This window comes from Schistocerca nitens, chromosome 1, assembly GCF_023898315.1.
Source record: "Schistocerca nitens isolate TAMUIC-IGC-003100 chromosome 1, iqSchNite1.1, whole genome shotgun sequence".
In the NCBI taxonomy this organism is placed as follows: domain Eukaryota; kingdom Metazoa; phylum Arthropoda; class Insecta; order Orthoptera; family Acrididae; genus Schistocerca; species Schistocerca nitens.
Window position 1 is genome coordinate 817390299 of NC_064614.1, and position 15354 is coordinate 817405652.

General features: G+C 42.2%; 1 protein-coding gene across 2 annotated transcripts in view; it reads left to right on the forward strand.

Annotated features, from left to right (window-relative positions):
- The first annotated feature begins 231 nt into the window (after positions 1-231).
- Positions 232-15354, forward strand: part of LOC126262644 (DNA ligase 1) — a 125741-nt gene continuing 110618 nt past the window's right edge. The window contains exon 1 of one of the 2 annotated variants that reach the window (XM_049959418.1): positions 232-330. In XM_049959418.1, coding sequence (XP_049815375.1) covers positions 311-330 — 20 coding nt within the window. In that variant the 5' untranslated portion in view covers positions 232-310. The remainder of the gene's footprint in view (positions 331-15354) is intronic. The other variant, XM_049959408.1, reaches the window with a different exon arrangement.

Below are 15354 nucleotides of genomic sequence, written 5' to 3' on the forward strand. Positions count from 1 at the left end.
ACAGTCCCCCTCTATTTAGCCTGTACATAGCCGCCTGGTGTGGGCTATGTGCAACATTGGCGATAGTCGCCGATGTTTTAATATTTTTGGTTTAGACTCCGCTGTCCATAGACAGTTCTTTAGAGTTCAAAATATAAGTAATTGTCTCTTTTCTAGCTTCTAAATTACAGGCGTACCTTGAGTTTATCGATTGCTAACCAAAGATGAAGTTCTGTATTGTCTGGCGCAAACATAGTATGTACATCTTTCATGTTGATGATCTCAGTAATGCGTGTGTTTTGATGTGGCGGGAAAAGGCAGTGAAAGCAAAATGTCTCAAAAATCAATAACGTAAGTACTTTGCATAAATAAATATTTATTACACTTTTCAGTGGTGTTTTTCACATTTGTGACATTGTAGATTAGTTTTGTTGATGCTTAGCTTGATTAGTGTTTGATATTTCATTGTGCCAGTGAGCCCGTTTTGTGCAATTGTTTTCTTGACATACGATATATGTCCCGATATAGAAGAATGTCTTATGCTTTGACTAGTGACGTAGGAAGCATGTGACAAGCTCCGTAAACAAGACACGGACAGTAACGTGTTGTTAATGACGATTTTTTAAAAAGGGGTTAAGGTGCATACCACCACAAGTAGGTTTTTTATAGTATCATTTTCGTTCACTTCGGCAACTCTCAACCAAACTGTTACCTTCCATTCTAACCGGGACCTCCGGCAAAGTTACAGATCAGTCTGTCAAGACAACCAGTTATTTTAACCTAAGTTTTTCGTTGAGAGTAGAGTGTGTTTTCCAGTGCAGAGGTTTGCATACTGTTTGGGGTGTCATGATTATGTATGTGTGATACGTTCAAGTATTCACTTCTTCGTAGTGTAATACAATCATTCGTATGGCCAATGATATATATTGCTGAAACTTCGTTTGCGGGTTTCGGATGTTCAACAGCGTGTGTGTTAGCTCCTTTGTTGATTGAACTCAGCCTTGTACTTGTGTATATAAGATACTGGGTGCGTTTGTATTTAGGGAGATACAGTCAGTCCTTAATTATGTCAGTTATAAACCATTTTCGTTAATTGTGCCATAGCTTCACTACATTTTTCTGACGTTTCGCACATGTTTTTTGGTTGGAAATTGGTAGGCACAGTATCAAGATTAAAATACTGTAGTTTTCACCTACCATTGCGTTACTACTTCATTGTTTTGAGCCTATACGCAACAGAGGCTTCATTGATATTTGTAGTGGAAATACGGAAGCGTCCGATCCCGCCCGTCTGCTTTGACCCCATGACGTCACAAATATGGCGGAAACAAAAACAAACACACACACTTTCCACAAGAAGCCTAATGACACTAACGGGACAAGCGCGGGAAATGGGGTGTTTTGGGTGGGGGGCAAACTAAATATAAACAATTTAGACGCCTTGCGTAGCTACAACGTGTAAGTGAAGACAGCCATGCATGAATACCCACCCACTTCCCCAGGGGTCGTAACCCCTGCAACCCATAGAAGATAGAGATGCTTCAGTAGCTGATTAGTGTTTTTTGTCTTTTTAAAAAAAATCTCACGGGATAGAACGAACTGATCCGAAAGATAAATATAATAAACTAAAACAGAAATTGGAGGAAACAGATAATTAAAATAAGTAATAAGTGTTTTTAAATTTAAAATATATATATATATATATATATATATATATATCACGAGATAGAACGAACAGATCAGAAAAGTAAATAAAGTAAGATAAAACAGAACTGGAAACAGCCACACTCAAACGAAACTCCGCGCCGTCATGACGTCACACACGACAACACCCTTACGTCACGGGTCAAAGCCGACGCGTGGGATCGGACGCTTCTGTCGACCCTTTGTGGTCTTTCATTATTGAAAATTCCAACAAAGAAGTCTGTTGACATACTATTTACCATCAGTGTTCAAAAGCCATGTAACAAGCTGGATTCCAAGGTCAGTCAGTATCTCGGATTAGCATTCACCTCAGTGAAACTTCCTGGCAGATTAAAACTGTGTGCCCGACCGAGACTCGAACTGGGGACATTTGCCTTTCACGGGCAAGTGCTCTACCATCGGAGCAACCGAAGCACGACTCACGCCCGGCCTCACAGTTTTACTTCTGCCAATACCTCGTCTCCTACCTTCGAAACTTTACAGAAGCTCTCCTGCGAACCTTGCAGAACTAGCACTCCCGAAAGAAAGGATACTGCGGAGACATGGCTTAGCCACAGCCTGGGGGATGTTTCCAGAATGAGATTTTCACTCTGCAGCGGAGTGTGCGCTGATATGAAACTTCCTGGCAGATTAAAACTGTGTGCCCGACCGAGATACTGGCAGAAGTAAAGCTGTGAGGCCGGGCGTGAGTCGTGCTTCGGTAGCTCAGATGGTAGAGCACTTGCCCGCGAAAGGCAAAGGTCCCGAGTTCGAGTCTCGGTCGGGCACACAGTTTTAATCTGCCAGGAAGTTTCATATCAGCGCACACCCCGCTGCAGAGTGAAAATCTCATTCTGGATTCACCTCAGTGTTGAAGATAACAAGATCAACACTTCAACAGAGGCCAAGGTGCTCGATGGCAACGTGAAAACCTTGTTTATAGAAATAATTTGCAAGCATGCACGCACTAACTAATTCACCCCTTATTAACTGTAAATTGATGCTGGTAATTAGTGTCTGCAGGTTCTGACGGCTTTTGAGCAAGTAAGAAAGCAAGAAATTTCCCACTGACTACTTCTGCACCAACCCTGTGTTAGCTATGAAGATAACATAAGCAAGAGTATGCCAATATTTAAAAATTGGTTATCACAACCACAACTTTGTGAAACATCTGCAGCTTTGAAACTGATGTATGTACAGAGGAACTGTCATGTGACTTCAGCTTCCAGTCCTGCCTCCTTGGTTCACCACCGTAGTGGAGATAAAAGGGTAAATCTGACTACACTGGCATGTATGATATTCACTTTAGTGAAAAATGAAGGACTGATGAGAAAGAAAGTGAAGATCCTCAAACAGGCAGCGTATCTCTCTGCAGGTTTCATAATTTAAGCCTTCAGGCACGCTTGTTCCAACTCTTTGTGATCCCACATGTATGACAACTTCAGTGGAGAAATGATTGAAGGTAGCAGCATTTTTATTTGGTTTTGAACATCTCATCTGTTATTGAAATGTGCAAAGTTACATAGTTAGCTCAAAGATTTGTGTGTTATTGAATGATTGAACATAATGTATAATTGCTTGCGATGATCTTTCTGGAGACTGAAAAACTCCCCAGTAGAAATGAAAATGCCTTTTTGTGTTGAATGTAGTGTACTCTGTTTATGGTATGCAAAATTTTGTAGCAGAGCACATACTGAAACAGTGTGTCTTCATCTCTATTGCTGAGGGGTCAACGGAAGCGTCCGATTCCACCCGTCTGCTTTGCCCCACGACGTAAGGGTGTTGTGTGTGACGTCATTACGGCGGGGAGTTTATGAGTTGGTTGTGTTTGATGGCACCCTGTGTGTGTGTGTGTGTGTGTGTGTGCGCACGAATTTGTTGGTGGTAATTTTTTTTTGGGACTCTTTTACTCGGGTTGTAATGTTTTGTGTATTTATTGTGTATTGAAAGTGTTTTAATTTACGCAGGGATGTTTGACTTTTGAATTTTTGAGGTGTTGTGGTTTTGGTTCTGTTTTTTGTAGTTGTAGGTACTGGTTTCTTCATATCAATAGCTATGGTTGACCTATATAGGTCAATGGAAGGGAAATGAACGATTACAGTTTTCATAGTTTTATGTGTAAGTATTGGCGTTTTGGTATCATCAGCTGTGGCCAAGGGAAATGTCTGATTCAGATTTGCATGGTTTTTCCTGCAGCCGTTGGTGTTTGGGTAACGTCAGCTGTGGTTGACCTATATAGGTCAAGGGAAGAGTGTGATTCCTGTAGATTTTCTAATAATTTTTTTTTTTTTGTTCGTCATTTTGTGTGTTTTGGTTTGATTGTATTTTTGGAGGGAGATGTTATTGTCTTATTTGTACGTATTATCGTGTTTTTTGCTGTGTGTATGTAGTGACATCATAGGCGCCATATTAGAGGCGCTTGGAATAGCTATTTCCACCATATTCATGACGTCGTGGGTCAAAGCAGACGGGTGGAATCGGACACTTCCATAATCTCCTGCTGAGCAGGTCCACACTATTGCCTAGTAAACATGAGGGCAGGTCTGTGCTTGCAGGCACATAAGTGTGAGCTGCAAAGTAGTCATATAGATGTAAATTCATTGAAGACTGACTGACAAATATAATTGAGTAATTTGGAAGTGAATGTAGCATCTGATGTACTTCAAAGTAGCAGATAGGACCCTTCTGTGAGGTCAGTGGATGCATCAATGGCAGTGTTTGTAGTTCAGGGTGTAAGGTTTGCAAGTTTCTTCAGTGAGTTATGAATTAAATTTTTTTATTGTTTACATGTTAGGCATTTTTGTTAGGTGTTAGTTTGGCGTCTTTGTTAGGTGTTAGTGGAGGGAGGGATGTTGATTCCAGGCAGATTTATTTAAAGAGTTTTATGGAATTGTATCGTTCCAATGAATGAGAGAAAAAGTGAAAACAACCAGCCTTGCTTCTGGTGTTCCGGCGAAGCTGTGAAGTCTGTAGTAGTGTGGCCGTGGACTTCTGGTTTGGGGGTAACTGTTATGGCCAAATGAGAGTTTGATGACTTGATAAAATTGTGCCACAGCATTGAGCAATTGTGTGGTATTCACAAAATTTTTTTGGGAACAAGTGATATTATGTCCAGATAGAATAAACTTTTCTGCTGAGACTTCCGAAATTCTCATATCACACTTTGAGAAATCCCCTTCTCCCGCAAATGAGAATATTGAGAGATTATTGATAACTTGTGGCATTTAGAAAAAAGTGCCAGAGCTTGCAGCACAATCGAACAACTATGGAACTCATGTAATATGCTTTACCAAGATTTAATCCAAAATCAGACATTGTTGGGAATGTGACCTTTCGGGCAAAGCTACTTGTACACATAAGATAGTCTCCATTGGATAGCAGTTGTGGGAATTACTGGAGGCTTGGATTCCACCCATTTGCTTTGAGCAATGATGTCATCACCATTCAAGTGTGTCCAACTTGCTCACCAAAACATCAATCATAACACCTGCAGAAATACAAATACCAACTGAACCAGTACACTGACTTACCCATTAAAATTAGCAGGGCAACTGCGGAGCAAAGGGGGTTTGGGTGTAGACAAACTAATAATTCAATAATAAAAACAAGAACACACATAAGACACAGCACTCAGGAAGGGGCACACTCAAAAGCACCAAAAAATAAAATCCAACAAAACGCTAAATAAGATCATGGTATCAAAATCTCCAGTTAACGTACACTGAAGTGCCAAAGAAACTGGTATGGGCATGCACATTCAAATACAGACATATGTAAACAGGCAGAATACTGTGCTGGGCCCAGCAACACCTACATAGGACAAGTGTCTGATGCAGTTGTTAGATCGGTTACTGCTGCTACAGGGCAGGTTATCAAGAATAAAGTGAGTTTGAATGTGGTGTTACAGTCAGCACACGGGCGGTGGGACACACCGTCTCCAAGGTATCAATGAACTGGGGATTTTCCCATACGACTGTTTCACAAATGTACTGTGAATATCAGGAGTCAGGTAAAAACTCAAATTTCCGATATCACTGCGGCTACAAGAATGGGACCAACAATGACTGAAGAGAATCATTCAGTGTGACAGAAGTGCAACCCTTCCACAAATTGCTGCAGATTTCATTGCTGGGCCATCCACAACTGTCATGGTGTGAACCATTCAATGAAACATCATCGTTGTAAGCTTTTGGAGCCGAAGGTCCACTCATGTGCCCTTGATGACTGTATGACATAAAGCTTTACGCCTCACCTGTGCCCGTCAGCACCGATGTTGGACTTTTGTTGTTGTTGTTGTTGTTGTTGTTGTCTTCAGTCCTGAGACTGGTTTGATGCAGCTCTCTATGCTACTCTATCTTGTGCAAGCTTCTTCATCTCCCAGTCCTTACAGCAGCCTACATCCTTCTGAATCTGCTTAGTGTATTCACCTCTTGGTCTCCCTCTACGATTTTTACCCTCCACGCTGCCCTCCAATGCGAAATTTGAGATCCCTTGATGCCTCAGAACATGCCCTACCAACCGGTCCCTTCTTCTTGTCAAGTTGTGCCACAAACTCCTCTTCTCCCCAATTCTATTCAATACCTCCTCATTAGTTATGTGGTCTACCCATCTAATCGTCAGCATCCTTCTGTAGCACCACATTTCTAAAGCTTCTATTCTCTTCTTGTCCAAACTATTTATTGTCCATGTTTCACTTCCATACATGGCTACACTCCATACAAATACTTTCAGAAAGGACTTCCTGATACTTCAATCTATACTCGATGTTAACAAATTTCTCTTCTTCAGAAACACTTTCCTTGCCATTGCCAGCCTACATTTTATATCCTCTGTACTTTGACCATAATCAGTTATTTTGCTCCCCGAATAGCAAAACTCCTTTACTACTTTAAGTGTCTCATTTCCTAATCTAATTCCCTCAGCATCACCCGACTTAATTCGACTACATTCCATTATCCTCGTTTTGCTTTTTGTTGATGTTCATCTTATATCCTCCTTTCAAGACACTGTCCATTCCGTTCAACTGCTCTTCCAAGTCCTTTGCTGTCTCTGACAGAATTACAATGTCGTTGGTGAACCTCAACATTTTTATTTCTTCTCCATGGACTTTAATACCTACTCCGAATTTTTCTTTTGTTTCCTTTACTGCTTGCTCAATATACAGATTGAATAACATCGGGGAGAGGCTACAACCCTGTCTCACTCCCTTCCCAACCAGTGCTTCCCTTTCATGCCCCTCAACTCTTATAACTGCCATCTGGTTTCTGTACAAATTGTAAATAGCCTTTCGCTCCCTGTATTTTACCGCTGCCACCTTCAGAATTTGAAAAAGAGTATTTCAGTCAACATTGTCAAACGCTTTGTCTAAGTCTACAAATGCTAGAAACGTAGGTTTGCCTTTCCTTAATCTATTTTCTAAGATAAGTCTTAGGGTCAGTATTGTCTCACGTGTTTCAACATTTCTGCGGAATCCAAATTGATCTTCGCCGAGGTCGGCTTCTACCAGTTTTCATTCGTCTGTAAAGAATTCACGTTAGTATTTTGCAGCTGTGACTTATTAAACTGATAGTTCGGTAATTTTCACATCTGTCAACACCTGCTTTCTTTGGGATTGGAATTATTATATTCTTCTTGAAGTCTGAGGGTATTTCGCCCGTCTCATACATCTTGCTCACCAGATGGTAGAGTTTTGTCAGGACTGGCTCTCCCGAGGCTGTCAGTAGTTCTGATGGAATGTTGTCTACTCCCGGGGCCTTGTTTCGACTCAGGTCTTTCAGTGTTCTGTCAAACTCTTCACGCAGTATCGTATCTCCCATTTCATCTTCATGTGCATTCTCTTCCATTTCAGTAATATCTTCCTCAAGAACATCGCCCTTGTATAGACTCTCTATATACTCCTTCCACCTTTCTGCTTTCCCTTCTTTGCTTAGAACTGGGTTTCCATCTGAGCTCATGATATTCATACAAGTGGCTCTCTTTTCTCCAAAGGTCTCTTTAATTTTCCTGTAGGCAGTATCTATCTTACCCCTAGTGAGATAAGCCTCTACATCCTTACATTTGTCCTCTAGCCATCCCTGCTTAGCCATTTTGCACTTCCTGTCGATCTCATTTTTGAGACGTTTGTATTCCCTTTTGCCTGCTTCATTTACTGCGTTTTTATAATTTCTCCTTTTATTAATTAAATTCATTATTTCTTCTGTTACCCAAGGATTTCTACTAGCCCTCGTCTTTTTACCTACTTGATCCTCTGCTGCCTTCACTACTTCATCCCTCAGAGCTACCCATTCTTCTTCTACTGTATTTCTTTCCCCCATTCCTGTCAATTGTTCCCTTATGCTCTCCCCGAAACTCTGTACAACCTCTGGTTTAGTCAGTTTATCCAGGTCCCATCTCCTTAAATTCCCACCTTTTTGCAGTTTCTTCAGTTTTAATCTACAGTTCATAACCAATAGATTGTGGTCAGAGTCCACATCTGCCCCTGGAAATGTCTTACAATTTAAAATCTGCTTCCTAAATCTCTGTCTTACCATAATATAATCTATCTGATACCTTCTAGTATCTCCAGGATTCTTCCATGTATACAACCTTCTTTTATGATTCTTGAACCAAGTGTTAGCTATGGTTAAATTATGCTCTGTGCAAAATTCTACCAGACGGCTTCCTCTTTCATTTCTCTCCCCCAATCCATATTCACCCAGTATGTTTCCTTCTCTCCCTTTTCCTATTTTCGAATTCCAGGCACCCATGATTATTAAATTTTCATCTCCCTTCACTACCTGAATAATTTTCTTTTATCTCATCATACATTTCATCAATTTCTTCATCATTTGCAGAGCTAGTTGGCATATAAACTTGTACTACTGTAGTAGGCATGGGCTTCTTGTCTATCTTGGTCACAATAATGCGCTCACTATGCTGTTGGTAGTAGCTTACCCGCACTCCTGTTTTTTTTATTCATTATTAAACCTACTCCTGCATTACCCCTATTTGATTTTGTATGTTCCTCCTGCCACCGAACTTCACTAATTCCCACTATATCTAACTTCAACCTATCCATTTCCCTTTTTAAATTTTCTAAACTACCTGCCCGGTTAAGGGATCTGACATTCCACGCTCTTATCTGTAGAACGCCAGTTTCCTTTCTCCTGATAACGACGTCCTCCTGAGTAGTCCCCGCCCGGAGATCTGAATGGGGGACTATTTTACCCAAGAGGACGCCATCATCATTTAACCATACAGTAAAGCTGCATGCCCTCGGGAAAAATTACGGCTGTAGTCTCCCCTTGCTTTCAGCCATTCGCAGTACCAGCACAGCAAGGCCGTTTTGGTTAGTGTTGCAAGGCCAGATCAGTCAATCATCCAGACTGTTGCTCCTGCAACTACTGAAAAGGCTGCTGCCCCTCTTCAGGAACCACACGTTTGTCTGGCCTCTCAACAGATACCCCTCCGTTGTGGTTGCACCTACGGTACGGCCATCTGTATCGCTGAGGCACGCAAGCCTCCACACCAATGGCAAGGTCCATGGTTCATGGGGGCAGGTTGGACTGTTATTGAGTGGAAACATGTTGCCTGCTGGATGAGTCTCATTTCAGATTGTGTCGAACGGATGGACGTGTACGGGTATGGAGACAACACACAAATCCGTGGACCCTGCATATCAGCATGGGCTGTTCAAGCTACTGGAGTCTCCGCAGTGGTGTTGGGTGTTTGCAGTTGGAGTGACATGGGACCCCACGTACATCTAGATACGACTCTGACAGGGGGCACGTACTTAAGATCGTGTCTGGTCACCTGCATCCATTCATATCCATTGTGCATTCCAATGAATTTGGGCAATTCCAACCAGACAATTTGACACCCCCACACGTCCAGAATTGCTACAGAGTGGCTCCTCGTACACTCTTCTGCGTTTAAACACTTCGCTGGCTACCAAACTCCGCAGACATGAACATTATTGAGCATATCTGGTCTGCCTTGCAACGTGCTGTTCAGAAGAGATCTCCACCCCCTCGTACTCTTACGGATTTATGGTCAGCTTTGCAGGATTCATGGTGTCAGTTCCCTCCAGTACTACTTCAGACATTAGTTGAGTCCATGCCAAGTCGTGTTGTGGCACATCTGCGTGCTCGCAGGGGCCCTATACAATATTAGGTGGGTGTATCAGTTTCTCTGGCTCTTCAGTGTATATAACTCAACCCTAGACCACGGTACTAGTAACCGCAATCACAACTACTAGAGCACAACATATCATACCTCAATCCTAGATCAGGATACCAATTTGTGGTGTCAGAGGCTTTTGTGTTGCTTGCTGCAGTTGTTTGTGTATTTGCGATGAATGATGGGGAGTGAACATGACAAATGAGGAGTAGGTTAGGATGAGCCGGGATCCCATGAGAAAATAGTTTTTGATAACTGTCGTAAGTGGACCAGTGTTTTTTAATTAAATTGTGGAAGAAGGTAGATCATAAGTGTTAGACGTTTGATATATTAATAAACATTGACCCATCTACCTTCTCCCATGATTTAATTAAAAATAGTGATCCACTACACAGCGGTTATGCAGGCACCTAAGAGTGCAGGTTAAGTTTTTCAACATAATCTGTTTTATATGACAACTGTCTGTACAAAATATTCCATTGCGACAACACATACTTTGGTACACTCCGCCACATGACGACTGTAGTGTATTAAATGAAACACAATAATATACCTCATGAACACACTGCCATCACATGATTAGACTGCTAGAGCAAGTCACCTCTTGATACCCTGTGCCCTCTGCAAAAACATTTCACTTCGACTCCAAAACAAATACACTGTGTCTCGATGGTGACACACAGCACATCGAGGCATAGTGCAACTGCGTCACAAGTTAAAGCAGACCCGTGGTATCTTACAACCAGTAATTGTAGTAATGGACAGGAATCTTAAATCAGCTGAGGTAGAAAATGTTGTAATTGTGTCCTTCTGTTGGCCATCACAATTAACCACTGCAGTAACTGATAACTTCCAAGTAAATCCTCATTCCATAGTTTGTATGTTTCCAATCGTGCTGCAATCCTTGGATGCTTTAATCAATCTGCATTTGATTGGAAAATTACAACGTCATAAGTGATGGATGAGAGACAAGTTTCTGTGACACGGGTATAAAAGCTTACTCTGATATAACCTACAACAGATGATTTAGAATTCTTAATCATGGCAGAAATATATTAGTGTTTGGCATCAAAAGTACATGACCAATTTGAGGATGTTCACATAGAGACTGAGACCATTTATCGTGATTCAGCTGTAACGACAATGGACGCAAAGATAAAAGGGCAAGAATGGTAAACAGAAAAGTCAACATATTCACAAAATTGATAAGGTAGGGTTATATCATTTTCTAAAGGGAATATCGAATCATTTGTTTTGGATAGAAAACTTGTGGATGTATGACTCAAATTCAAATGAATAGTTGACATATGTGCTCCATGGGAAGGTAATGTGACCATTGTTTTTCATGTTACATATACTAATAAATCAGTCACTATTTCAGATTTTTAACTGATGAAATTCTGCTAAGTAACTGTAGTAGCCCATTAGATCATGAAAACATCAACATAGTTGAAGACTGGCAACTAGCTGTTAATGTAGAGAAGTGCAAATTGTCAAATTCACAAAATGCAATAGTATGGCTTTCTGTGATTACAGGATTAATGAGTCGTAACTAGAGACCCCACTACAGCTCATCGGACAATGTTTAGCCAATGCAATTCCCCCCACTCCTCTCAAAACAGTGCCTCGCTGCTCCAGAGTAAACTGTGGCTTTCTTGTGTGGTCAGTGATCCTTCTTATGGTGACGATGAATCATGCTCCCATTCTAGTCATTTTGTCATGTCCTTATGATCACTGTGACACTCAAATGGGGATGTCTCCATGGTGGCATTGCTATTGACAGGCTGATCTTCATGTTCCCTCTTATCATTAATGTGCACCTAATATAAGGGTGATGATATCTCTGTGCTTGTGTGTCCTTGTTGTAGGATCATTCTCAACTTCATAAGTGATGCTTGATGAGCGACATATAATTTTGTGAGGACTTGAAATATTTTTCTGATTGTTTTACCTTTTAGGGGGGCTTAAAAATCTTCTGGGTTGTAGCTCATAGGTTAGTCTTTGGCTTTATAACATTCATTTCCTTATCCTGCCATTGCAGTTGTAGTGATGAGATGTTTGATGCATTAATACTCAGCATCATTAATTTTGAACAATTGTTCTTTCAGCTTCTCGCCCATAGTTTGCGAAGTGTGGCATGAAACCTGTAGTGACTTCTTTGCTGTGTTGTATATGAATGCATGATGGGTAGTACCTTGCCCTGTATATTTTGATATCATAACATTAAGAACATATATATCAAACTACCTGGCAGATTAAAACTGCGTGCCCGACCGAGACTCGAACTCGGGACCTTTGCCTTTCGCGGGCAAGTGCTCTACCAACTGAGCTACCGAAGCACGACTCACGCCCGGTACTCACAGCTTTACTTCTGCCAGTACCTCGTCTCCTACCTTCCAAACTTTACCGGGCGTGAGTCGTGCTTCGGTAGCTCAGTTGGTAGAGCACTTGCCCGCGAAAGGCAAAGGTCCCGAGTTCGAGTCTCGGTCGGGCACGCAGTTTTAATCTGCCAGGAAGTTTCATATCAGCGCACACTCCGCTGCAGAGTGAAAATCTCATTCTGGAAACATATATATCATTTTATTAAAATGTTCCATGTGGCTACTTGCCTTTTGGTGGTTGACTGTTGTCATTCTGTGGATGATGTTGCACCGTGAAGCTATTTATGACACCAATTTTGAGAGAAACACTTTTGTATGTTCGGATATACAGTTTCTTGTGTTCAGCAGTCGGTACAGCCTTGATGATGATAGTGTACCAAGTGAGGCAGTTGGTGAACACAATGCGCCTTCTATTCCCATGATTATATCTAGGCTGTTCCCAAATCCTGGATGGTTTGATTTTGGAGAATTATGAAAATACGACAGTGTGGCTGGTTGTAAAGGAACTGTTGTGATGAGCAGCCATTTCCATCACATTCAGTAATAATCCAATGTATACGATGTTCCATATATTAGTCGGAATTCAGATTTGACTGCTTCTTCATTTTAAGGCACCTGTGGGCTTCAGTTATGCCGGACCTTCCTTTGTTCGGCTGTAGCAGTTGTTGCCGAGTAGGATATCACCTGTGCTGTAAGTTTTGTCCAGTGAATCAGGCAGTTGACATCCTAGTGTTTGTTTTCCTTTTATTGTACTACTATGGCTTCATGCTCCTGAAGCTTCAAAGTTCATGTTGCCAGTCATCCCGATGATGTTAACCATCATAAAGAACTGTGGTCAGTTACAACAGTGAATGGGCTGCTATATAAATAGGGTTGAAACTTACTCATTGCCAACTGCAATGTCAGTTGTAGAGTAACTCTTTGTGGACTAGCAGAGCAGACTGGATGCTTAAACACTGAATCACTCTTTTTTAACCAAAACTGAGTACCCGAGTAGATGATGACACGTTTACCATGATGAAACCATTATTTTTTTGTGGAGCAGGTTGAAGATAAATGTAAGTTGAATCATAGGTGAAAAAAATGCACAATGGATTGCTGCTGAGTAATCCCACCTCCACTGTACAGTCTACAGTTCTTCAGACATGTGAGTGTCTGGGTAACATACCAGTGACCATTGCTTGACATAAAACTTGTGTTATGGTCGAAGGAGTCATCTTTCACAGAGACATTACACTCCAGACAGACGAGGAGCTACAAGCTAATCTCCAATGGTGAGGTGTATATTTTGTCTGGTGTATACAAAAAGATCCCACAGGTGATGAAACAGATACAGGCACTTTCTTAAAAGTTAAAGCCATGGTGTACAGGTGTGACGTGAAACCTTACGTCCCACGACCCATAAGGCGTTTCCAATGTTTATGCTTTGGTCATACATCCTCCTGTTGCGCCATGGATCGTAAGTGTGGGGACTGTGGACCATCACTCCTTACACACAACCACCTTAGGTGTCAGTTGAAAGGAACACCACCATTCACATGCACCAGTTTGCATAGTCTTAAAGAAAAAAGGAAGGTACAGGAATATGAATCTATTGAATACATGTCATATATTGACATGCGAAAAAAATATATGAATGCTTTCACCCTGTTGACATGACACTCAATTATGCAGAAGTCACCGCCATTATCCCCCCACCTCAGTTTTTTCCAAACCAGGTTTCCCATTGCCCTCCTGTTTGATGATCCCTGCAGCATCGTCTTTGGGAACCAATTCCTACACCCTACCATAGATCAGCTACCTCCTCTGACATCTACCAGTGACAGGGCTCCATCTTGGGATATGTCACTGGAAACCAACAGATCAGAGGCCATACACCAGCTAATCGCTTAAGGAGCTACTGCCTTTAGGTCCAGAGCTGCACAGTCTTCTTCCATCCCCATGCCCACTGCAGAAAGGCCCTTGAAAGAATCTTGGCCACCAATATTGCAAAGAAGGGAGATGAGGAAGATGAAAACAACATCAAATGGGACACAGCTACTCGTGTGACCTTGGAGGTACCAGATTCCCCCAATACAGTCGGATTTTGAACCAATGTTCATTGATGTGGTACCATCCCCACTGGTGACAGGCAGTGATCCTGAGGCCTGACCAGTCCTGCTCATCCCTTCACCCCTAACCTGGACACCCACAACATGATCATTCAATGAAACTTTAACATATATTACTGCCACATTCTGGAACAACACATTATTTCCTTTTAACTGTAATTTGCTTTGCTCTGCAAGACATGTACTTCACTGATGACTATCCCCCAATGCTCCATGGTTATTATGCATCTGTTGGAACTGTGCTGACCCCAAGATTGCACCTGGAAGGGTCTGTACATTCGTTCAAACATATGTCATCAGTGAGTGGATTCCCATGTCTACCAAGTTTGAACACCCCCAGGGGGGCACACGGTCCTTTCGTGAATATGTGTGTTGTGAGCACGGGCCCCTGAGGTATTGTAGCCTTCCGTCTTTCCCAGGCTGTGTTTCCTTTCCCTTCCGTCCCCTCATTTGCTGTCCTTGCTCCTTACCCTCTGCCCTCTCCTCTCCCTCTCTTGGTGTCCTTGTTTATGTTGACCTTGCTATCCTCCTGGTTATGTTGGCTTTGCGATTTGGTTTTGTTGAGTAATTACCTAATCCTTTTGGCATCCTCTGGCCCCCTCTGGGGTTTGAACCCCATTACTAAATTTCTATTCCATAGTTTGAGCCATTTGGACAGTAGCACCTTATCTAGTGTCTCCGGTGTGTGCCATCCTAGTTCCTTCCATCTTTTCTTTCAAGTCGTTGTCTGATGCTAGGGTACATAGCCAGCATGGTAGCAAGCTCATGTGGTTGGGTCACTATGTACCCTTTTGTTTGAGGCCCCTGAACACACAGGGATCACACTTCTGATACCTGAGCTGTGACCTACTAGGAGTGGTTGCTTGTCATCCTGGAGCATCGGAACTCCCGGCAATGGCCGCCGTGGCAGATGGCTCTTGCTGTGGCTCGGTGGTGCCCGTGGGGAGAGCCCGTGATCGGAGTGGGTTGTATCGAGGCGGACGCCATGCAAATGGAATGCATACGGGTCCAGAACTCTGGCCGTTCTTCTACGGCCATCTCTT